The 24937-nt window shown below is 36.5% G+C and overlaps 4 protein-coding genes across 6 annotated transcripts in view; 2 read left to right on the top strand and 2 right to left on the bottom strand.

The window, feature by feature from the left end:
* Positions 1-63: 63 nt before the first annotated feature.
* Positions 64-5055, top strand: vps26b (VPS26, retromer complex component B). Its single transcript, XM_055196287.2, has 6 exons — positions 64-560; positions 642-798; positions 912-1076; positions 3532-3707; positions 3823-3965; positions 4048-5055. The coding sequence occupies exons 1-6, from the start codon at positions 338-340 to the stop codon at positions 4177-4179; spliced, it is 996 nt and encodes a 331-aa protein (XP_055052262.1). The 5' UTR covers positions 64-337; the 3' UTR covers positions 4180-5055.
* Positions 5056-5191: 136 nt separating this feature from the next.
* thyn1 (thymocyte nuclear protein 1) lies at positions 5192-8729 on the bottom strand. 3 transcript variants are annotated; one of them, XM_073863206.1, is made up of 8 exons: positions 8653-8729; positions 7656-7709; positions 7398-7579; positions 7234-7302; positions 6947-7039; positions 6761-6856; positions 6514-6664; positions 5192-5355 (listed from the first exon to the last, which is right to left on the bottom strand). In XM_073863206.1, exons 2-8 carry the CDS (start codon positions 7702-7704, stop codon positions 5309-5311), a joined length of 687 nt encoding a protein of 228 aa, XP_073719307.1. In that variant the 5' UTR covers positions 7705-7709; positions 8653-8729; the 3' UTR covers positions 5192-5308. The 3 variants fall into 3 exon arrangements, with proteins under 3 accessions (XP_073719307.1, XP_055052263.2, XP_073719306.1); XM_055196288.2 differs by lacking the exon at positions 8653-8729 and having other exon boundaries at positions 7656-8093; XM_073863205.1 differs by lacking the exons at positions 5192-5355; positions 8653-8729 and having other exon boundaries at positions 6766-6856; positions 7656-8102.
* acad8 (acyl-CoA dehydrogenase family, member 8) lies at positions 8024-14391 on the top strand. The gene is made up of 11 exons (XM_073863204.1): positions 8024-8287; positions 9369-9469; positions 9562-9731; positions 11057-11166; positions 11338-11414; positions 11494-11631; positions 11959-12087; positions 12180-12284; positions 12822-12974; positions 13058-13160; positions 13272-14391. Exons 1-11 carry the CDS (start codon positions 8176-8178, stop codon positions 13325-13327), a joined length of 1254 nt encoding a protein of 417 aa, XP_073719305.1. The 5' UTR covers positions 8024-8175; the 3' UTR covers positions 13328-14391.
* Positions 14392-16300: 1909 nt separating this feature from the next.
* The window catches only part of esamb (endothelial cell adhesion molecule b), a 51898-nt gene continuing 43261 nt past the window's right edge, over positions 16301-24937 (bottom strand). Inside the window, exons 3-7 of the mRNA XM_055196291.2 lie at positions 21736-21937; positions 20591-20746; positions 18322-18444; positions 18114-18243; positions 16301-17667 (exon numbers count right to left, since the gene is read on the bottom strand). Coding sequence (XP_055052266.2) covers positions 17199-17667; positions 18114-18243; positions 18322-18444; positions 20591-20746; positions 21736-21937 — 1080 coding nt within the window. The 3' untranslated portion in view covers positions 16301-17198. The remainder of the gene's footprint in view (positions 17668-18113; positions 18244-18321; positions 18445-20590; positions 20747-21735; positions 21938-24937) is intronic.

Consider the following 24937-nt stretch of genomic DNA (forward strand, 5'->3'; position numbering starts at 1 on the left):
ACTTTTATTTTGGAGATTCACGTGAGGGAAGATCCCGGAAGTGCATAGAAAGGGGAATTGTTTTATGGGCATATATCCTTTACGATTACCGTCCTGTTGAAAATTAAGCTACATTTATTAAATCTTAAAGAAATATGCTGCTAAATTCAAGTGTAATATATTGATAATTTTATTTGTTGACGAATATTAAACGACCAGGAAGCTAATGCATTTAACGTTGAAAGGGACTTGGTGAAAAGGTAGCAGAGTGATCGAACAGGCACCTGTAGCTGAGGGCAGCAGCTGTCAATCATCTGATCTATGATCATACAGCAGTGACACACGTCAATCATCAGACATGAGCTTCTTCGGCTTCGGACAGAGCGCCGAGATCGACATCGTTTTGAATGACGCCGAAACGAGAAAGAAAGCCGAGCACAAAACCGAAGACGGAAAGAAGGACAAATATTTCCTTTTTTATGATGGTGAAACTGTAAACGGAAAAGTTAACGTCACCCTCAAGACCCCTGGAAAGAGACTTGAACATTACGGGATTAAAATCGAGTTTGTCGGACAGATTGGTGAGTTTATCTGTGATCAGTGATACGTTATTTGCATGCAGTGTTGTTATTGGTGACCTATTACTTTCCTTTTGTTTTCAGAGCTGTACTATGATAGAGGCAACCATCACGAGTTTGTGTCTCTAGTGAAAGATCTTGCAAGACCCGGTGAGCTTTCACAGTCTCAGACCTTTGACTTTGAATTCACCCATGTGGAAAAGCCCTACGAGTCTTACACTGGCCAGAATGTGAAACTGAGGTAAATCTGATTGATCCTGATGCACAGTGTCAGTCTGTTTTCATTGAATTACACTTGTTGTTCATGGCATGTAATGAAATAATCTGCAGCTGAGATGTGTTTGCTGTCTTTAGATACTTTCTCAGGGCGACCATCAGCAGAAGACTCAATGATATTGTTAAAGAGATGGATATTGTTGTGCAAACGCTGTGCACGTACCCAGAGCTCAACTCTTCCATTAAAATGGAGGTTGGAATTGAAGATTGTCTTCATATTGAGTTCGAATACAACAAATCAAAGTAAGGCTCATACTGTATTTGTTGAATATAAACCAATATGTATTGGACGATTTTTGATGAATTTGAAACCATCGGCATATCAGTAATAGCACGAGAAAGGCCGATACCGTTGTTTATTAATTAAAGGTGCAGTGTGTAAATTTTAGCGGCATCTAGTGATAAGGTTGCGAATTGCAACAAACGGCTCAGCCAACTGCTCACCCCTCGTTTTTGAAACACATAGAGAAGCTACAGTAGCCGCCACCTGAAAAACATGTCATTGTCGGAGACAAAAATTTTGTCCGTTAAGGGCTTCTGTAGAAACGTGGTGGCACAAAATGGCGACTTCCATGTAAGGGGACCCTCGTGCATGTAGATAAAAACATCTCATTGTAAGGTAATAAAAACATAACGATTCATTATCAAAAGGTCTTTATACACCCATGATAATGTAGTTTTGTAGATTATATTGCATTTCTGTCAAAAGATCCTTCTAAAAATTACACACTGCACCTTTAACTGTGTGAAGGCAATAAATTGCATGTCTCTTGCACAATCCAGCATTTAAAAAAATAATTATCAAAATAATGAAATACTTCTCAAAACAAAATAAAATCTGTACAAATTCTAATTTGTCAAACAGGCGATGGGGGAAAAATAGTAAATCACGTGAGCCATGCGGTCAGAGTAAGAGCATTTCGGGAACATGTCTGCGGTCTGGGCTTTTGTCAATATCTCAGAAAAAGATTTTCCAATTTTTATCTTACTTTGTGCCTCTCTGATTATGTTGGTCAGTTAAACGCCAACTGTATAGTATTATATACAAGTGTGTAGTATCGGTAAGGCTGTCACAATTATTAAATAATCGTCTCATTGCGCTTGTTTGACCTCATCCCCATGATTTCATATCACCGCAATGATTGCACATCTCTTTAAAAAACACAAGGGGGAGCTGCAGCGCCTGTATAAACGAGACAGTATCAGATGGTGCTCCTTAACTGACATTGTAATGCGATACATTGCAAAGCCATTTAATACAGTGGAAACAAAATGCATTTAAAGAAATGCTGCAAAACTTTGATAAGCAGTATGAACTGCAAGTAAAACATACATTTAACAAAACAGCAATTGCAAATTTAGGGAAGTGAAGGATTCTTAAGGATCTGTACCGAATTGATTTTTTGCAGCCACTACAGACATGTGGTCCAGTACTAATATGACCTTAGTAGGATTGGCTACTATTTAAGGCCTGTTCTGTTCATTTTGATTGCATTTTTATTTTCAGAGACTTTATTGTGTTGATTATTTCTGAAGAATTTTCAGTTTTTGAAAGACATATTTATTAAATAATTTCTTTTAAATATGTGTTATCTGTATTAATATTTACTGCCAGGTAAACCTTGCAAAAGATTTAATTTAAATAATCAAAACAATGTGTAAAAATTATTTCATGAACAAACAAACAAATCTATGAGAATTAAACGTCGAAGCCCTAAAACAGGCAATTAATCGGCACAATTTATGAGGCAATTAACCGCAGCCAAATGTCATAACCGTGACAGCCCTAAGTATCGGTATCAGCCAATTTTTGTCTGTTTAAATCGGTATCGGACACAAAAATCACATCGGTGCATCCCTAATATACAGACAGTACAGGTTAAATGATACTTTAAAAGATAATCACAAATTATTTTTGTATTGAAGAGCTCCTCGAGCTCAATTGGTAAAACGTTACACAAAGATCTTCTTGATTAAAACGTAATCTAAATGCACTGTAAGATGCTTTGGATAAAACTGTCTACCAAATGCATAAAATGTAAAGAAAATGAAGGCGTATTTGTGCGACTATTATTATTTTTCTTGTTGTGATGATGTTATTTTCCCCCAAATTCTCATTACCTAATTATTTTAACAAAAACTTTTGCTATTAAAGTTTGCACAATTGATATAAATAAAAATAATGTACTCATTTACAGAAGAGCTGTAAATAATGGCATAATGCAAACCATCTTCCAGTGCAAAAATCCACTTTTACAAGCTGTTTGGACATAAATGTGTATTAGCAGTGTGTGAACACAACCACTCTACAATGAAAAAAAAATCCATCTACTCATTATTTTTTAATCCACGTTAAACTTTTTAATTTGTTTATTAATGTGATGTCACACTGATAAAGCCTCACCCACAGCCACTGACTGACAGTCCAGCATTACCATAGTTTACGTCCTTAGCGAGTTGTATGCTGTCCACAATATCTCAATAGTGAGATGCTATCATCTCAGACTGTATTCACAGGAATCAGATTTGTTTTAACTGAAAGCGCACACTTTTTGGTAAGGGAGTGAGTAGTAGCAGCTCATTTGCATTTAAAGGTACAGACACGAAAACAGAGTGTTTTTGCTCCCACCCAAATATAAAAATATTAGTAACAATGACTTTTCTTAAATCTGAGATATCCCTAATCTGCCCTGTTTAGATACCACCTGAGGGATGTCATAGTAGGGAAGATTTACTTCCTCCTTGTGAGAATAAAGATCAAGCACATGGAAATCGATATAATTAAACGGGAAACAACTGGCACAGGACCCAGCGTGTACCACGAAAACGATACCATCGCCAAATATGAGATCATGGATGGAGCACCAGTGAGAGGTATAAATAACATTTTAACACTGATGTTACGTTTACATTTTGTGCTTAAAATGTTTTGAAATGAATATTGCAATCGTATTATTGTCACGTACGCTAAGGTTGTCTCTTTACTCAGGCGAGTCGATTCCCATCCGTCTGTTTCTTGCTGGATATGAGTTGACGCCCACCATGAGGGACGTAAACAAGAAGTTCTCTGTGCGTTACTACCTGAACCTAGTTCTTATAGATGAAGAAGAGCGACGATACTTCAAGCAACAGGTCTGGTTTTTAATACAACATATTTTGTATAGTTGTCCAATAAGGTTTTAAAATATGAGTCATTCTTGATTATTCCCAATAGGAGATCACGCTATGGAGAAAAGGAGACATTGTAAGGAAAAGTATGTCCCAACAGGCCGCCATCGCCTCCCAGAGATTCGAGGGATCGAACAGTGAAAAGATGTCAGCACAGGCTAAAGAGGAGAGTAACTGAACAGATGTTGTATGTTCTCAACAAAATTAAGTAGTTACTGTCAATATAGTGTTTTAAGCAAGGGATCAATATAAAGGTTAAAATTGAGAAAAATTGATTTAGGAGATCAAAACCGAGAATCAAACTTGTAAAGGACAGTACAGCTACTCAAATATGTACAGATTACAAATATTTTTTTATTTCTCATTCCAATAAGGCTTACAATTTCATTACAAAAAAGTGACCAACTACAACATCTGATTGTAATATACATTTTTCTTGTTATACTCAAACATCGCTTTATTCTTGTGCACTGAGAGTCTAGCCTTTATCTTTGTCTTGTTTAATGAGCCCGAAATGAAATCATTTAAGAGATTTATTGTGATTACTTGTGTTATAAATCTAGCAGTTAATGTACTCTTATATAACTTTGCACAGTGTTATTCTGTAATTTAGGATATTAAGAATGAAGGCCTTCGTAGATACGCCTATTACTATTAAAGGAATCTACACGTAAAACTACTAATCCAAGCAGGGCAATGATTATAACCTTTCATGAATATTTTTATTATTAATTGAGATCTTTCTTTTGATCTGTTGTCTTGTGGGGTTTTTGTATTAAAAATAAGTTTCAGTAAATAATGTTTCAGTATTCTCAAGAATGGCATTAAATGCTGCGATCAGACAGGGTGTCCAGTTAATATTCCTTTAATGACCGGATGCCACTTGTTATTTTTAAAGTGAATTTTCTATTTCTTACACGCATGTCATCGCATAATTTTGATAGCTTAGTAGCTGTGCAAGGTGATCGGGCATGACTAGCTTTGTAACCACGAAAACCTCTGCAAAAGACTGATTCAATCAGCCATATTGTAATAAACTTTACTAACTTCTGCATTTATGATCATTTATTGTTTCAACAAAATATTATGGCAATTGTGTAATGTTGTAACCTGTTTTATTTGATGATGTAGAGACAATTAGTATAATTAAGTAACCTAAAGGAGACAAAAATATATTTTTATTGGCAATTTACTTAAGTGATTTGGAGGTTACAACAATATAGATAATACAGAACAAATCAATAACTATAAAATGTTTAAAGACGAGAGAAATGTAAGAGAACTGGACAGATTTTTGTGGGTGACGTTCATACTGGATCTTCATTCTCCAAACTCAGGACAAAATCAAATTCCTCTAAGAATAAAGAGAAAAAGAGATATGTTACACATGAGATAATATTATATTCAAGCTTTTATACACTATTAATAATCGCGATTAATTGCATCCAAAATAAAAGTTTGTGTTTACATAACATATGTGTGTGTACGGTGTATAATTATTATTTATATATAAAAACACACACAATCATGAATATATTTAAGAATAATTGGTTATACTTGTATATATAAAATATTTATATATAATATAAATTATATAAATGTATAATAGACCGATATATCGGCCGTCCGATATATCGGGCCGATATTTGCAAGTTTTATGTGTATCGGCATCGGCCGATATGTGGCTGCTGTGTTCGCTGATTTTTTCCGGCATTATTTACAGACAGAGTGCTGGATTGCGATTGCAGGTCATGTGACTTAAAACAACCAACCTTTCCATGACAACATTGAAAGCTCGGCCTAACAGCTGAACAAAGCGGGTTTTTATTTCTCATCTCTATGGGGCGGTTTCCCGGACAGCGATTAGACTAGTCCTAGACTAAAATAAATGTAAGAACTGTCCAAACTTATAACATCTCTTTTTAACAACATGCCGGTTTTTTTACATAATTTTTATGATGTAAATTGGGGGCGCAAAAGCAGTATCGGCTGCAAATATCAGCAGCCTGTATCGGTCATCGGCTAAGGCTGATGAAACAAAAATCGGTACCGGCACTGTAAAATCCATACAGTATCGATCCCTAACAGTATATAAATGCAAATATTTCTTAAATATATACATGAATGTGTGTGGATTCACACACACACACACATACATATATATATATATATATATATATATATATATATATATATATATATATATATATATATATATATATATATATATTTTATATACATAATATGTACACACACATATGTTATGTAAACACAAACTTTTATTTTGGATGTGATTAATCTTTTGACAGCCCTAGTTTTTTTTTTTACATTTTTGATTAATTGACAAACTCTGAAAAAGGTATAAATGTTACTCATATTTACTTAACATGCTTACATGCTCTCATTTGTAAATCATTTAGGATAAAATTTTCTGTAAAATGAATAAATCTTATTGTAAATGTACATATTGACAACACAGGTGTTAGTTTGGTGTGTGTTATACGTGACTAACCTGCAGTGAGAGGTTGAACTGATAGTCTAGCTCTGGTAAAGAGGGCCATATCCTTCAGAGGACCACCATTAGTCTTGTGCTGCATGTGAAGTTTCTTCAGTTCAGATAGAGGGATGAAACGCTTAACCATCCTTTCAAACTGAACATCCACCTATATACAAAGATACAATTTGAATACAAAAAACAGACAAAAATGTACAAGAATTGAGCCAAGACTTTATACAGTATAATGTATTTAAAGATGTACCATACTCCATTTAGGGTTATCTGGTTTGCTGGAAGGATCATAATGTGGATCTTTTTTATCAAATTGGGTATGGTCCACATAAGCCTCCTTTGCAATCTATGAAATAATCCATGAAACACATTTTATTATTGTAATTTAGTTTTTTTGGTAGTGTTGATAAAATCCCATCTGCAAAAATCTCCTCACCTTCATGAGACCAGCGATGCCCGGCTCTTTACAGTTACTGTGGTAGAAGAAAGCCTGCTGGCCCACCTTCATATCTCTCATGAAGTTGCGTGCCTAAAGGAGAACAATTTAAATGAAATTGAAATATTTGCAGTTGACCAATTTTCCTAGAATTTTAGCAAAACAGGTGTAAGGCATACATTACATTCAGTGAATGTGTAAGTATGTCATTTATAAATGTCTATTTATAGTAAATATATTAATTCAAGGACTAATGAAATGTTGAACATTAGTGGGAGGATTATTACCTGATAATTTCTCACTCCATCCCAGCATCCTGTTTGATTGGGTAAGGCTTTCAGGTCCTCAATTCCAAACTGCAATTGATATATTTTGTTTATATTTTAAATGTATTTTTGTTGTTGTCGTAGCACTCTACATTAAAGTTGTTAATTGGGTTTACTGAGTTTACCTTCACATCCACTCCATTTTCAATCCGACTCTCAGGTTCAGATTTCATCAACCAGTAAGATGCCTTGCATGTTTGTTCATTGTTTTTCTTTTTATCTGCAGCTGAACGTTTTCTTTTGCCAGTTTTAAGTGGTGCAGCATCTTCAGACTCCTCGTGCACACTGTGGTGGGCATGCACGTCAGCTAAAATAAAATGAGAATTTGGGGATAAGACAAAAATCTTTTTCTGGCGTTGCAATGCACTGGACAGATTACTTACTGTGTTCTTTATTGTTGGCGCTGCTTCGTGTTGTTCTCTTGGGTGGCATGTTCACTAATGGGAGGAAATGTTTGTAAGAGGCGCGTGTGTTTGACTTCATGCGGTACTGCGCAGAACCATCTTCGGACAACATCAAGTACCGCGAGTGCGATTTAACAGCCGTGATTTTGACTTGCTCTCGCGGTACTATGATGTCATAACTGTGATCGGTCTGCGCAGCGCTGCAAAAAGTCAAACACACCCAAAGTCTTCTACGGGAGCAGTCTACAACAGCGTGCATGTGGTGTGGAGGATCATGATTTAGTTTTATTTCAGCTTTTAAACTTGACCATTGAGTTTTTATGTATACTCAAAAAAGTTCTTATAAACATCAATAAAACGAACATGCAGTCTAAATGTTATTGTAATCCACGTGAAGTTTATCTTTTAACCCAAATGAGCTGGTTTAACCTGAAAAGTCGCGCATGCACTACATTACCCATCAACACAACTGTGACGTAATCGTCGTCAGTGAGCAAACATGGCGGCGGTTAGAGCGCTTACGAGAGTTGTTCGCTTGGGATCACATAGCATCAGTAGAAGTTTAATATTTAACGGCGTACAGAGACGAGGAATAGCAGCTTGCATTGATCGTAAGTGAAATTTTTTAAAGACATATCATATTTAACATCGAAGTTTCGTAAGGGTCAACGACAAGCCGCGGTCGGTCACTGTTGGAGTTCTGAAATGACAGTAACGTTAGTTTTAATTCAGTGTGGACTTGATAGTCATTTAATTTACATTGAATCAAACAGTTACGAATACACTAAAATCAGCACAAATGAATTTTTTCATCTCCCGGTGACATATTAGCACACAGTTTGTTAAAGTTTGATAGTTAGTTCAGTGCACGTGGCGTTTTGTTTCGTATATTCTACAGTTTAAGTATACTAATAAATTAAACTTCGCAGGTCATATGTTCTTGTTTAGCAAGCCTAACGCTATGTCAAACACTTACATGTAATTATATACTTTGTTATCCAGATGTCTAAAGTCGGATCTTTTGAAATCGACAGCTTTGGTAAAAGTTTACAGTAATTTTAACATGCAAATAATTATCTATATTAAAGACTGTAATGCTGCTCCATGCGCTATTGGTTAGGATTTAGTTATTTCAACCAATCATATTTAGGGGCGTGTTTTAATGTGAAGCTAATTGGCTCATATTCAAATCATTCAATTTCATTTGGTCCGTATTGTAAATATGTTATGTATGTTCATTTTTTTCATATTTAAGTCGGAAATTAATTATCACCTTTTGGTTTAAAAAGTAGTAATCCAAAGTTTTAAAATTATTTGTATGATGATCTCATACTAGTTTTTTCCAAAGCGACTTACATTACAATGTAATGCATTACAAGTTATACAGTTTTTTAAAGTGTGTTCCCTGGGTTTGAACCCTTGCCCTTTCGTGCTGCTAACACAACGCTCTACCACTGAGCTTAATATTTTATTTGCTATTAGTTATTTATCTTCTTTTCCTTATTTGTTATTTATTGGTCCTACAAATGGTTACACCATGTATTGATTTGTAATTTGTAAGTGACTGGCAAATTTTTTTTTATAATGTGTGCATAAAATATGTTCAAAAATGTCTGTAATATCTATTAAATATCCTTGTAGTGAACCAATAAAGGTTTGCAAGATAACCAACTATTTTGCATCTGTTTACAGCCTCTATAGGACTGACAGATGAACAAAGAGAGTTTCAGAAGGTGGCTTTCGACTTTGCTGCCAATGAAATGGCACCACATATGGCAGAATGGGACCAAAAGGTACATAAATCAATCAGACCAAAAGTGATTATTGTCAGTCAAACTTTCATTTAGGTTCTATTAATACTTTTTGATAATATTTACACATGCAGGAAATCTTTCCTGTGGAGGCCATGAGAAAAGCTGCCCAGCTGGGTTTTGGAGGGATTTATGTGAACCCTGAGGTTGGGGGCTCTGGACTGTCCAGGCTTGACACTTCTATCATTTTTGAAGCATTATCCACAGGGTGTGCCAGCACTACTGCTTACATCAGCATTCACAAGTAAGTCTCTTCCTCTTTCTTGTTTTACAGATCTATATCATCCCTATTAAATCTTCACACTAACAGAGTTATAATAAAAATTTGCCTGAATGTTTGCATTAAAATTAAAGTTTATCTAAATTGTTTTTGCATAATGATATGACACTTCTTGCTATAGAGGGTATGCACGTGACGTCACATTCGGCGAAAATGACTGCGGTTATGCCCACTGAGTGGCAAAAGCCAGAGTGGCAGCATTTGAGTACAATGTGAAGTCAGCGAAAACACGGTGAAAACGTGTCAAAATGGGAAAAAGCTGTTGTGCATAAGACTGTACTAACGGATTAACAAGAATTCGGAGCTATCGTTTTACAGACTGCCAAAAAACATAGAAAGAAGAAATAAATTGATCTTTAATGCCAACATCCACAGACCACATGTGGGTTGATAAGTTGCTAGGGTCACTATCAAGCAGAGGTTTTACTTTCTACTTAAAAGTATTTTTTCAAGTATTTGTATTTAATCCGTGTTTTATTTTTGGAAAACATACATTTCAAAGCATATATCATAATTTTTACTCTATTACATTTAATTAATATGTTTTTGTTTTACATTTAATATTTAAGTACATGAACATACTTTTACTCAAGTAAAAGTACACAATTTTAATGTAATTAGGGATTAAATACATTTTAATATGCAATATAAAAGAATACACAGTATGATTATATGCTTTAGAATGTAGTGAAGTAAAATTTTCCCAAGACAAACACCCTAATAAAGCACAGATGCTTGGAAAATGTAACTAATGTAACTAAGTATTGTCCACCTCTGCTATCACGTCCAACTAAATACAATTTAAGCTGATAATAGTCAGTTTTACTGGCATTTTTCGCAGCTGCCGCTATGAAAACCAGCCATTTTGTTGAATCATTTGCCACTCAACAGGGCGAGTTCCGGCTTGGCAGTCCCTTTATAGCAGATTTGCACATGGGTAAATATTAGGGATGCATATAATATTCAGTATTTGCTGATAAAAGTTTTTTTGGGTTAAATCTTGGCAATCAAAAGTAAATCCAAAACTTGTGCTGTGTGATTATTTTAAATTGTGTGACAATGACACCAGAATTGCAGTTTGTATGCCCTGCACTTCTTGTTTCAAATTATTATTAATGTCATAAAATCCTAGAAGTAAAAAGCAAAGCTGTTGGTATCTATCTGTTTTGGTAGATATCATTTATTGAATCAGTAATTGAATACCGATATCGGCACAGAAGTTGTGCATCCCTAATAAATATTGTTTTAAATTGTGACTTACACAGTTTTGGTTGGTTGTGTTGTTAAAGCATGTGCGCCTGGATGATAGACACATTCGGTAACAAAGAGCAGAGGGAGAAATACTGTCCTGATCTCTGCTCTATGCAAAAATTTGCTTCGTACTGTCTCACAGAACCTGGTAAGTTCAAGGTAACGTTTTTCTATTCCTTGTTTTGTGAGATACATTCAGTTCACAAGTGTAATCTATACATTTACATTTTTTTGTAAAAGATCATGGCAACATTGCATTGTGGGTTTTGAGTATGAATCTGTGATGTCATGCATAGAACTTTATTTTTTATATCTTGAGGTAGCGGAAGTGATGCTGCGTCCCTTTTAACCAGTGCAAAGCTCCAGGGAGATCATTATATTCTCAATGGATCCAAGGTACTGGACTTGTGTTGATGTGTAAAATGGTTACGGATCTCTGTGTGACTTTACAACCGTTTTAAATGTTTCTACTCAGGCGTTCATCAGTGGAGGTGGAGACACGGATGTTTATGTGGTCATGTGTAGGACAGGTGGGAAGGGACCCAAAGGGATCTCATGCGTTGTGGTTGAAAAAGGAACCCCGGGGCTCAGCTTTGGCAAAAAGGAAAGGAAGGTAATAAATGTTCTCGTTCCTTTGACAAGTGTCTAGTGTTCAGTATCAACAATCATGCAGATCAGAAGTGTCCAGGATTGTCCAGCAGGTGGCAGAGTTGAGTCTTTATGACCTTGCTGTAGCAGACTGTAACACAGGGGTGGGCATTTCTGGTCCCTGAGGGCCACTTTCCTGCAAAGTTTAGCTCCAGCCCTACTTGGAAATAACTTTCAGGTGTGTTTGATTATGGTTGGAGATAAAGTTTGCAGGACAGTGACCATCCGGGACCAGGAATGCACACCCCTGCTGTAACAAACAGTGCACTAACACCCAACAAAATTTTTGCAGGTTGGTTGGAACTCGCAGCCAACCAGAGCTGTGATATTCGAGGACTGCGCTGTCCCAGTGACCAATCGGCTTGGAGCAGAGGGAGAGGGCTTCAGCATTGCCATGAAAGGCCTCAATGGAGGGAGAATTAACATTGGTGAATTGTTTAATAACTTTTAACAAAACGTGTACGTTGTTGAAGTTCAATGCCTAAGGCTTTTATTAATGCAAATGTTCTCATAAACATTGCTTCTTGCTCTCTTGGAGCAGCTCATGCGTCTGTGCTGCTGGCACGAGATCACTTGTGTGTACGAAAACAGTTTGGAGAAACGCTTTCAAACAGCCAGGTAAAAAAATCAAACAATTCTGATTTTCACATTTCATATGAAATTTAAAGGTGCAGTGTGTAAATTTTAGCAGCATCTAGTGGTGAGAATGCGAATTGCAACCAACAGCGTAGTCCACTGCTCACCCCTTGCTTTTGGAACAAATAGAGAAGTTACGATAGCTGCCAGCGGACAAACATGTCATTGTCGGAGACAACTTAGTAAAAAAAATGTCCGTTAAGGGCTTCTGTAGAAAAATGGTTGCACAAAATGGCGACTTCCATGTAAGGGGACACCCTTTGTATGTAGATAAAAAGGTCTCGTTCTAAGGTAATAAACACATAACGGTTCATTATGAGAGGTCTTTATACACCCCTGATAATAGTGTTGAGTGTTATTTTGCATTTCTGTCAAGAGATCCTTCTAAAAATTACACACTGCACCTTTAAACCATAAACAGATCCCCAGGACCTGGATTAGTAATGAGCGATATAACAAACTGTTTAGAGTGTTTGTGCATTACTGTTATAACCACTGGTCTGCTCTTTTTGTATCTAGTACCTTCAGTTTAAGCTGGCAGAGATGGCCACCAAGCTAGTAGCTTCTCGGCTGATGGTGCGACAGGCAGCATCAGCTTTGCAGGAGGGTCGACCGGAAGCCGTAGCGCTCTGCTCAATGGCCAAGCTCTTTGTAACAGATGAATGTTTTACTGTGAGTATACACATTACTGGTATATACTGTTGTCCCATGTTATGATTTTCTGTTTAGACGAACACTTCTTTAAAATCCTGCAGATATGTAACCAAGCCTTACAAATGCATGGAGGTTATGGATACCTAAAGGATTATGCAGTACAGCAGTATGTCCGAGACATACGAGTGCATCAAATATTGGAGGGTAAAGAGTTTTTAATTGATGTTTTAAGAATAAAGTTAAATTATTTTGCCATATTTGTTACATAGTTATACTATTTTCATAATGAATTTTGATTCTGGTTGTGTTGTGTAGGTACAAATGAAGTTATGAGAATGATCATCGCGAGAAGTTTGCTCACTGAATCCTAATAAACATACAGTGCTGCTCGTGAATGGGACGGACGCTTGATACTCTGGTGCTGGGTTCTGTCATGTATAGTTACTGTTGTCTAAATGTACACTACGGATATAAAGGTTGTTTGCCTGTATTTGTATATTGTTTCTGTGTGTTAGAGAATGCTTTTGAGATTACTGATGTCAGAAAAACCTGTTGATTTTGATTGTGAGTTATTGTTACAGTATTTTATGTAGTTGGGAAACTTTTCTGGATGTCTAGTAAAGATTTACTGCCTTACACTCTTTAATAGTAGGTCCAGATTATAGTATTTATTATTATAACATATTGCGGTGGTTTTCTGGACAGGGCGCAAGTCTTGTCCAAGACAAAAATGCTTGTTTGAGTCAGCTTGCACTGACATATATCAGTGCCATTGTTTTGTCTTATGATGCACGCCAGTATTGTTTTGTGTGGGGTTTGTTTGTAAAAACTACTTAAATGTCCTAATATAACTGAGGCATAGTACTGGATGAGACTGGACCCTGTCCGGGAAACCACTCCATTAAGGATTTTCATCTGTTTAGGATATATTTTTTATTGCCTGAAGTTACAAGAAAATCAATGTACTTAGTTGAAATCCCATACCTTAAAAAAGGCTAATGCATCTAATCTGACTCTTTTTGGTTACTTTTGAACATTTTGGGGTGGTTTCCAGGACAGGGTTTAGATTAATCCAGAACTAGGCCTTAGTTATATTAGGACATTTAAGTAAGTCTTACAAAAAACAATACTGGTGTGCTTCATGATACAAAACATTGGCACTGATATATGTTAAGAGATGTCAGTACAAGTTGTTTTTTAATTAAGGCACCTCAAACATGCATTGTACTAGAACAAGACCTGTCCGGGAAACTGCCCATAAGCGAACAGGTTAATTTAGCACAATAATCAATGTTTGTAAGATCATTTAAAGCACAGAAAATCATATTTCTATTATTTGTGCCTAAATAAGAGTATGATTTTCATTTTTAGAATGATGCTGTGATTTAAACAAAACATGTCATGAGCCATTTAAAATAAAAACCTTGAAAGTGTCCTTTGTTATAACTTCACCTACAATCTGTGTCATGTCAACACAAAGTGATAAGGGTCTCATTAGATATGTATTCAAAAGCTGTTGTCTACAGTGCTTTAGTTCTGTGCATAATCCTGAATATAGAAATGTACAAAATCTATTTAAAGTTGTAACTCCACAATTTAGTACAACACACTTCAAATCCTTGTTTTAGCAACACATTTCTAACATTTAAAATGTGATTAGGAACAATTCTTTAAAATGATTTTACAAAGACTTTAAAGGGGTCATATTATGAATTTTTTGAAAGGACATTCCACTTTTTTGAAAATATGCTAATTTTCCAGCTCCCCTAGAGTTAAACGTTTTATTCTTACTGTTTTGGAATCAATTCAGCTGATCTCCGGGTCTGGTGCTACCACTTTTAGCATAGCTTAGCACAATCCATTGAATCTGATTAGACCATTAGCATCACGCTAAAAAATGACCAAAGAGTTTTGATCTTTTTCCTATTTAAAACTTGACTCTTCTGTAGTTACATCGTAAGACCGATGGAAAATTAAAAGCTGCAATTTTCTAAACAGATATGGTTAGGACTATACTCTCATTCTGGCGTAATAAGGACTTTGCTGCTGTAACATGGCTGCAGCAGGCGTAGTGCCTGCTGCAGCCATTTTTTTCGCACTGCCCGAAAATAGTCCTCTGCTATTAAAAGTAACCAACGGAACTATTTACGGGCAGTGTGTAATATCACTATGCCTGCTGCAGCCATGTTATGGCAGCAAAGTCCTTGATTATTACCCCAGAATGAGAGTATAGTTCCTAACCATATCTGCCTAGAAAATCGCAACTTCCAACCTTCCATCGGTCCTAGTACACAATTTAACTACAGAAGAGTCAAGTTTTAAATAGGAAAAATATCAAAACTCTTTGGTTATTTTTTTAGGGCGATGCTAATGGTCTAATCAGATTCAATGGATTGTGCTAAGCTATGCTAAAAGTGCCATCGCCAGACCCGGAGATCAGCTGAATGGATTCCAAAACTGTAATGCTGCTTTCAGATCAGCTAAGGTAGAGGCGTCAAGCGCGAGTGATTTCAATGTTAAGTTCATGTAAAGACGCGTGTCTGGAGGTCTCACGGCGTGAATGCGGCGTTTAGCGCGGTAGATGCGGTTCCGCCTCAATCTAGTTCACGCGAGTTGAAAAATTTGAACTTTGGCTGAAAAACATGATGCGTTAACCAATCAGGAGCTTTCTCTGTTAGTGACGTGATTACAGAAAGTGAGTCGCAGAAGTCCCTTTTTTAGAAGCATATTTTCAAAAAAGTGGAGTGTCTCTTTAAAGATGTAAAATAACTCTTTGGTGTCCCCAGAGTATGCATGTCAAGTTTTAAGTAACTTAATTATAGCATGTTAAAATTGCCACTTTGTAGGCCTTAGCAAAAATTTGCTGTTTTGGGGTGTGTCCATAAAAATGAAAATGATTGGATGAAATGCAAACACTGATCACAATGATGGTATTTTGTTGCAATTGAAACTCAATTATGCTGTCAATTATTTTTTCTCTCTCTCTAGTGCAGATTAAGGGGCGGTATTATTGTTATTGGCCTTGCTACCTACCTCACAAAACAGGCAAAATCTGAACAACCTTATTTTTCACATGCTTACAGAGAATAGTTTACCAAAACTAAGTTACTTGGTTGATCTTTTTCACATTTTCTAGGTTGATAGAAGCACTGGGGACCCAATCATAGCACTTAAACATGAAAAAAGTAAAAATTTCATGCTATGAACCTTTTAAAAAATAAAAAGTTTTATGGTTATTTTACATTCTAATTTTAACTAGCTGAAAGTGGGGGCTCATTGGAATCTGAACCTCTGACCTTTTGTACACAAAGACAGAATAAATAGATTATTGGCTTCAATGTTTTAGAAATTACATGTTAATATGGTTTGTGTAAATGAAATCAAATGCCACATAAGCAGCTTCACATCTTTAACAAACCATTGTAACACTTCTAAAACCCGGAGGAGGCAATTCCCTCTTTATGCCTTATTTCCACTCCTGTGCTTCCAACAAGTGGACATTTATAACACTATTACACTTTAAATGCTATATGATGCCAATTTCAAACTAAAAGTATGAGGACAAAGTTAAGTAACAGAGCACCGAATACAACATTAAAATTTAACACAAATATTTAACAAAAAAATAAAACACTATCTGCAATATTCAAGTCATCAAATCATAAAAGCTAAATGTATACTTCCATGTAACAAACATCAGCAATTTACAGTAAACAATCTGGAATTTGTTTCATAATATTTAACATATTCGTGGGTTGTTACTTTTTTTAACATTATATTCTCTCCTTGTCTTGATAGAAAACTCCTGAGAGAAACATACAGTAGGCACAATAGGCACAGAAACCATATACTAGCCAACTGATAACCAAACAACTAAATATCTCGATATATCTAAAAAACAAAATTTAAACAGTGGAACAATATTCGTTTTGTCTTTATACCATCATTGCATACACACTGTGAGACAAATTTGTTATATGTGTCAAATAAATAAAAACTGCTGTTCTCCTTAAGTATAAGGAATTGAAATGAAGATGGTAAAAACAACAGATTTGTTCTTCATCAAACACAAATATTCTCAGTAAGTAAAAAAAAATAGACCGCTAAATGCATCTTACAGTACTCACTGTACTGTAATGTAAAAAAGTTCAATGTCTGTCACATCAATTACCACCATTGATGAAAACCACCCTTTCAGAGTTTTTCTTAGCACACACGTTGACTTTTGGGGCACTGTATTTGCTACACCAGTGAACCCACATGATTCTGGGTGGGTACCATGACTGGCACGGCACCCATGCGGGACAGAGTGGCAGAGTTTATGGGCATGTGTGGTGGGGCCTGTGGCTGCGGCCCCTGAGTCCTGTTTGTAGATAAGCTGTTGGGACCGAGGACCGTGGAGCTGTGATTGCGATGAGGGTTGTTCTGTGTGTGATTGGGCGTGTTGCTCACGTTGTATCCAGGCAGACCGTGAAGTGGGTTGGGCTCTCCCGGGAGGAGACGGTAGGTGGTGGTGCTGCCAGAAGCTGTGAGGATGGAGGCCGTTTCGGAGGCACCTGGAGGGTACAAGTAATGGTTGTTGGGTTGATAGCGAGGGTCCTGTGGTGGAGGACTCATTGCTATGGAGGATAATGTGCCGTTCTTTGATATGATGTCTGATCCTGTGCCGCTTTTTGCCCAGGAAACACGTTTAGGGGCCTGTGCGTCTTCCCTAAAATGAAACAGATGGGTGGTGGACAAGATTTGAAACTTTTGGGAAGTTGACATATCCTGAGATAGGACATAGTATATTCCATTTAAAACTCCATTTTATACATGCATACAGTTTTTATGGTTGCAACTTGCATATTGAGAGACTGAGAACAGAATATTTGTACTTTTTACTATAAAGATTTTTGTAATTTGTCACATCGCAGGACCATTTCAAATTAACCAGCAAAGGCAATTCAGAAATGATAGAGAACTGGTGAGCAGTCCCATCACCTAAAATATAAACGTTTCCTTCTGTATTCCTGTAAATTGTAGTCTTAAATAATGGATATTTTCAATTCAAAGGCAAGTTGCAAACCTCCACATCAGCATTAAGAACAGATAATACACACATTTAATCTAGGTTTTATGCGCCGGATTATGTTGAAGGATAAGATGAAGGCTTACTTGATATCATTGGACATCTCTTCCTCTGTGTCACTGTTTCTCCTTAGGATAAAAATTAGGAATAAGACAAGAGCCATCAGGCCCACCACAGATCCCACCGTGGCACCAGCGATGACCCATGCATTGTTAGCTGCAACCAGAGGAATGAGGATGAATGTATTTCAAAGTACAACTGTGTGTGGTATCAATCTTAATAGGAGATACTTACGTGCAGAGACCTCTAAATTGATATGACAGCTGTCTGTCCCGGCTGTGTTGCTTGCACGGCAGACATACTTGCCGGACATGTTCTTAGTGAGGTTGCTAAGTCGAAGGGTGCCTTGCCTCTCATCTGAAAGCAGACATGTTACAAAATGCATGAATCAGAAAAACTATATCTATTTTAATGTATCTATCATAGTAGAAAAGAAAAATACTATGGAAGTCAATAATGCTCAAAAACGAACATTAAAACTTAAAATATCTTTCTTTGTGTTCAGCATAACAAAGAAATGTATACAGGTTTGGAACAACATGAGGATGGGTAAATGATGACAGAATTTTAATTTTTGGGTGAATTATCCCCCAAGTAACTATAAAAACACAGGACTGGGTATCTAATAGGATCCATAAATAGTAATGTACCACACAATTTCACAACATTTCAATAGTGGGAGGGAACAACGAAGATGAAAAAGGTTGAATGAGGTTTGTGCTTTTAGACTGTGGTTTTAGTATTTCACTTGGGATATTTAATTAATTGAATCCCAAAACACACATTGATATTAATTGTTGACTGCTATAAAGAAGACTTGTGTATCAAGATCCATTTTTTTTACCTTTTCTATTTTTATTGACAGAGATACTGTCTTGGGATGGTAAACCTCATTCTGCAAAACTTTCAAATTGATTCACATTTGCTGGTACCAAGATTAGAGGCAGGGTTGCTACAGGATTCACAGAAATAAATGTATAAAAATGTTAAATGTGAAAATGTAATAGATGTCTAACCATAGCCCCAAAATAAATAAAATAAAATAAACAAATAAATGAAACCAAACACCTTGTAATCGCTGTTGACTTTGTATGCATGATCAAATATCATACAGCTTGCAAGTTATTTTGGCAAAAATGACCTGTAACCAAATTTGTTTTGGTTACAAGTTGGTTATTCATTGCAAAACCATGTCTATAGTTAAACTAGACATGGAAGTGGCGGCTCTTGCTTGTTGGGTTTACACAACCCCTTCGAGTGAGGTCATGAAAGTGTTTTTTAATGAACCATCCTAAGAATTATGGCGTTTTTTGTGTTTCCATTTCCATTTTGGCAGACTCATTTATCCAAAGTTACTTACAGTGCATTACAAATATAATTATTTTTTATCAGTTTGTGTGTACCCTTGGTTTAAACCTGTGACCTTTTAGGCTGCTAAACACAATGCACCACTGAGATATACATGAAAACTTGCTGTTTCTTGTGAAAATTGTCAAAATATTTACCCTAGCTGTGACTGGGGGAGTACCCTTTAAAAATGGTTCTAATATGTATATGTATATATTTGGTACCAATATTTACCTTAGAGATACTAATATGTACCTCTGAGGTACTAATATAAACTGTTTTGGTGCAAAGCTGTGATATATATATTTTTTATGACAGTGTACAATTATTTGTGTCGAATCACTTTTCTTACAACAATCAATTATTGTGTTATACTACATCTCTGATACACACTTACACACCAAAGGAAATGTAAAATGTCCACTTCACGTCTAATATGGTTCAGACAAAGGAGTTTCTCTCTATCCTAGGGTCTGTTCCCTTACCCAGATATCCCAGCACAAGCAAAGGCTGGGGACAGGACCTCCACGCTGTGAAGGTGCAGATGCAAGCGACACAAGAGAGATAACATTATGAATCTGTTATTCCTGAAGGGAGAGATATTGAGCATCTTTCGCCAATCTCATTTCGGGAGAAACACTCTGACGTGATGTGAGACCCACGTGTCCGGGATCAAGGAGGAAATTTGCTGTATGGCTGATAAGCATAAGCCAGCTTTGTGAACAGCTGGCACTGCCGTGTATGTCCAGTAAAGGCTTGTGTTGATCAGAACGAATATGTGTGACATCATAGTGCCAAAAACATATTAAATATGAATACACTATACAGTATATGCATTATATGGGTGCATTGTTTTATCATTTGGTATGGAAAGTATGGGAGTGATCTGTTTGTCAGTGTGGCACTGATTCAAGGTCAGACCCAGCATTGTTCAGAAGCTGATTGAGAATCTGTCTCTCTGCTTTGGGAGTAACAGAGTTATTTCCTTCTGTCTTCAGGCCAAGGAGGAAAGGCACACTAAATTATCAGTGATGAATGATCCCTGCCTTGTTCTTCTCTATATAGGATCCAGCCAATCTCACAGGGTTAATAAACCATCTCAGTACCAAGTAAACAACAACACAAATATTGTAAAAACATCTTTCAGTAAACTCACTTTGCATGGGAGAGAAGAAGACCTCAGAGACAGGAGCTGCTTTGGTCCACTTGTACTGAGGAACCGGTTTGCCATAGCTGGATTTACAGCTCAGTGTCACATTGCCATTCACTACAGGATTCCCAGACATGGAGCACACAGGCGTGGATGGAGGTACTAGAAAAACCCGAAAGATAAAATCACAAAAAGTTAATCTTCTGCTTTGAAGTGTTGTGATGTGAGAAAAAAAGGAATATTCCATTTTCTTAAAAGAAAAATCCAGATAATTTACTACTTTATGTCGTTCAAAATGTTGATGTCTGTCTTTGTTCGGTCGAGAAGAAGTTATGTTTTTTGAGGGAAATTTTTCTCATTTTAATGGACTTTGGTGGAGCCCAGCATTTAATACTTAACTCAACACTTAACAGTTTTTTTTAACGGAGTTTCAAAGGACTCTAAATGATCCCAAACGAGGCAAAAGGGTCTTATCTAGCGAAACGATTGTCATTTTTGACAAGAAAAATAAAAAAAAATGCTCTTTTAAACCACAACTTTTTGTGTAGGTTCGGTCCAGCGCGACCTAACTTAAATGCATAGTGACGTAGGGAGGTCACGTGTTACATATATAAAACGCAAATTTGCGGATCATTTTAAACAATAAACTGACACAAAGACATTAATTAGTATCAGTTGACATACAACAACGTCGGAACGGTCCTCTTTCAACGCACTTGTTAACACTGGGGCGGAGTTTGGCGTTCGTCCTCTGTGACCTCTTGACGTCATGACGTATTGCGTGGGGTCACGCTGGCGCATCACGACCGGATCTAGACGAGAAGTTGTGCTTTAAAAGAGGATATTTTTTATTTTTCTTGTCAAAAATGACAATCGTTTCGCTAGATAAGACCCTTTTGCTTCGTTTGGAATTGTTTATAGTCCTTTGAAACTCTGTTGAAAAAAACTGTTAAGTGTTGAGTTAAGTATTAAATGTTGGGCTCTATTAAAGTCCATTAAAATGAGAAAAATCCTGCAATGTTTTCCTCAAAAAACATAATTTCTTCTCGACTGAACAAAGAAAGACATCAACATTTTGGATGACATGGTGGTGAGTAAATTATCTGGATTTTTCTTTTAAGAAAATGGAATATTCCTTTAAGCTAATGTACCTTTAACGTTAAGACGAAGGTCTCCCCAAAGTCCTGGAGCTCCAGGAATGATGACGTTGCAAAGGTAGCTTCCTGAATCTGTCTCCTGTGTGTTGTTGATGTAGATAGACAGGTTGGCAGAGGGCATGGACGTGGCAAAGCCCACCCGTCTCTGAAATTCAGTGCTGCCGATGCCGATCTGTCCTGAGGAGTATGAAATGATCTGCAAGACAAAACACACATTAGACATTCACACTAAACTAGGCATGTGTAAAGTTAACATTTCATTGATTATTTGGTGGGATGTCTCAACAAACAGGGAACCACTGTACAAACAGTCCCTGTAAAGTCTGATATTAAAGCCGAGTTTTCCAAAATCTTGGAAAAATAGGCAGGATTCTCTGCTCTCAAATGCTGGGGGCGTGTCCGCAGCCGAGCTGAAACCACACCCACTCATAGGAAAGCCACCGTCTCTTTAAACGTTTTAATAATGCTACAACCTGAATGGATACTTGTGACTGTGTTAGGGGCGGGGCTATGCTCGGTGGCTACAGTGCATCATCAAGCCATGATTTTATGTTTTTGATTTATTATGCATAATAAAATAACATTAATAGTAACATTCAAAACATTTCATTTGAAGTCTCACAGTCAGTTTTTGTCTAAAACAGTTGTCATGATGGCTATAGCAGCTGAGCTATAAAGTTGATGGATTTAAAGTCGCAGCTCGGATTAGGTGCTGACACGCTAATACTTTCTCTGAGAAGTTGCATCTCTAAATTCATGCACTTTAAAACTGCACTAAACTAGATATCAGTTGATTCCCATAATTAGGGGAATTCTTACAGGGAGAAGTTTCTGGTACTGGGGAGCGAGCAGGTGGATGATGGTAATGATAAAGATAAACTGTCATCATAAAGATGATCTCCAGATGAAAACACAGATGGTTACATCCGAATTTTAGGCTGACTTTTCATTTCTTTTTGATAAGCTAATGTGTCATGGGAAACAAATATACAGATTATGAGAAGCATCACAGATATCACTTCATCAGATGCATATGCTGCATGATTACTCGCATGTATAACTTTACGTGCTCCTGAAGGTGTATTGGTTGACATTTCAATCTAAAGCTTTGGTGATGATGGTTAGAGTTAATCCACTTCTTGTCCGTCCCTCTTGTGTAATTCATCACAGTATTTTCATAAGCAGTCATTGACCTTTCAAGTGTTCCATACTCTTCCTGTGACATTAAATTGAAACCCATCTGTTGAGTGAGCCAATGATGGAGGACGCTGCCTTTCATGTGTCAGCTTCACCGGTCTGCTGATGGACGATAACAGATTGTTCTCTAGTGTAATCTATCATTTATAAGGTGGAGAGCGGGATGGATTCAGGAAACAAGTAGTTGATAAATTACAAACTTAAACTTTTTAATCATAAGTCTATGTTTTAGTCACTGTTTTTAAATTATTTCACCTTTTATATCACCTTTAGAATTTGTTATTGCATTAATCAAATGAAAAATTATAATAAATTAAAAGGCACAATGTGAAATATTATTGCATTAAAATGTACAAAAACTGTAAATAGTGAAAGTTAGATCTACTTAAAAAATAACTTTAAATAGTAACACCTAAAAAAAATTTTTTAACTTAATTTTCTCAGTTTAAGTGAATAATTTTAAGAGGAAACACCTAAATAATTTAAGCTTAGTGTGAAAGTGAGAAAATGTAAGTTGAATTTTTTTTAAATTGAAGTAATTTTTAAGTAAAAAAATCACTTTATAAACGGGCAGTTCTTTTTCTTCATTCTGATTGGTTGAAACGCGTTGAAACGCGTTCTAAGCCGTGATAAAATACCCCGGTATACCCACGGTTCAGACCGCATTACATAAGTATCACTGCGCCACTGTTGCTGCGTACTGATTTATAAAAATAAACACCACAGTCTTTAATCACATTTTCATTGTGTCTTTGCTGCGTCTGTGTTGGTTGTGAACTTCGCTCTGTTTCAGCCACACTTGATTCTGAGGAATTACTTTGTTTCGCGGAAGAGTAATATTTGTACTAATATAATTACAACTTATTTGTGTTTTATTTTATGAAATCCTGCTATGCATATGAAGTAACTGTTTTATAAAAGCAATAAGCCCCGCAAAGCAGTGGGGTTACAGTGCATTTTATAACAGCTATAACAGCTATACAGTTATAAAATGCTTCACGTCGTGCCTAACAACGCCCCTTAGCTGTTATAAAATGCACTGTAACCCCACTACTTCGTGGGGCTTATTGCTTTATTTTACAGTGTACTAGCACAGTGTTACATTTTGTCATGTGCACACATTATGCCAACAATGTTTGAATTCAGCGTATTAGCCCCTGTTTATAGGGTCACTTAGCGTTATAGCATTATGTCTGGGTTATGCTCAGCAGTGTTGGGGAAGCTGCACTGTAAAACTGTCATTTGTAAAAAAAAAATACTACAATATTTCCAAAAAAAAAAGGTTTTCATTTCAATTTCATTGTGACTTTAATACCAAAAATTACATATTGTGCATTACATCTTTCCCTGCCAGCATTTTTTATTTGCCAGCCAGCACCAGCATTTTTTTGATTTTCACAAAAGTTAAATGCTTTCTAGAAAATGTTCTTTTTTAAATATACAAGGTTCCCACACCTTAGTTAACTTCAAATTCAAGGACCTTTCAAGGACATTCCACTTCCAATACCTCAAATTCAAGGACTAAATGTGGGGAAACATTTTAAGTGAGAGCAAGGTTATATCGTGTTATCTTTTACATTGTTTCAGTTCCTTATCGAGGGAACTCGCGTTGTTTCACTGCGGGGACGCCTCCAGGAGTAAGTGCGTCTGAATGTGTATATCAAATTTAACCAATGGTGAGGCTTAACAACAAAGACAGGGTGATGCAGGAGCCAGGAAGTATATCGCTATCTGAAATATTGCCAAAGACGGCGTTACAGGGATGCAGGAAGTATGGAAAGAGAGACGCAGCGTCTCGTTCCCTTCTCAGGGAGCAACAGTTACATACATAAACCGAGACGTTTTCATACACAACTTTGCAAAAAAGCATTTTGGTATGAATCAAAATTCGCATACAGAAGATATAAGCATTTAAAGTTAACAGTTTAGCACGTGTGCTTAAAAAGTCTAGAATTTTTATGATATTATCCAACACTACACAGGGAATAATATGGATTTA

This window comes from Misgurnus anguillicaudatus, chromosome 24, assembly GCF_027580225.2.
Source record: "Misgurnus anguillicaudatus chromosome 24, ASM2758022v2, whole genome shotgun sequence".
Classification (NCBI taxonomy): Eukaryota; Metazoa; Chordata; class Actinopteri; order Cypriniformes; family Cobitidae; genus Misgurnus; species Misgurnus anguillicaudatus.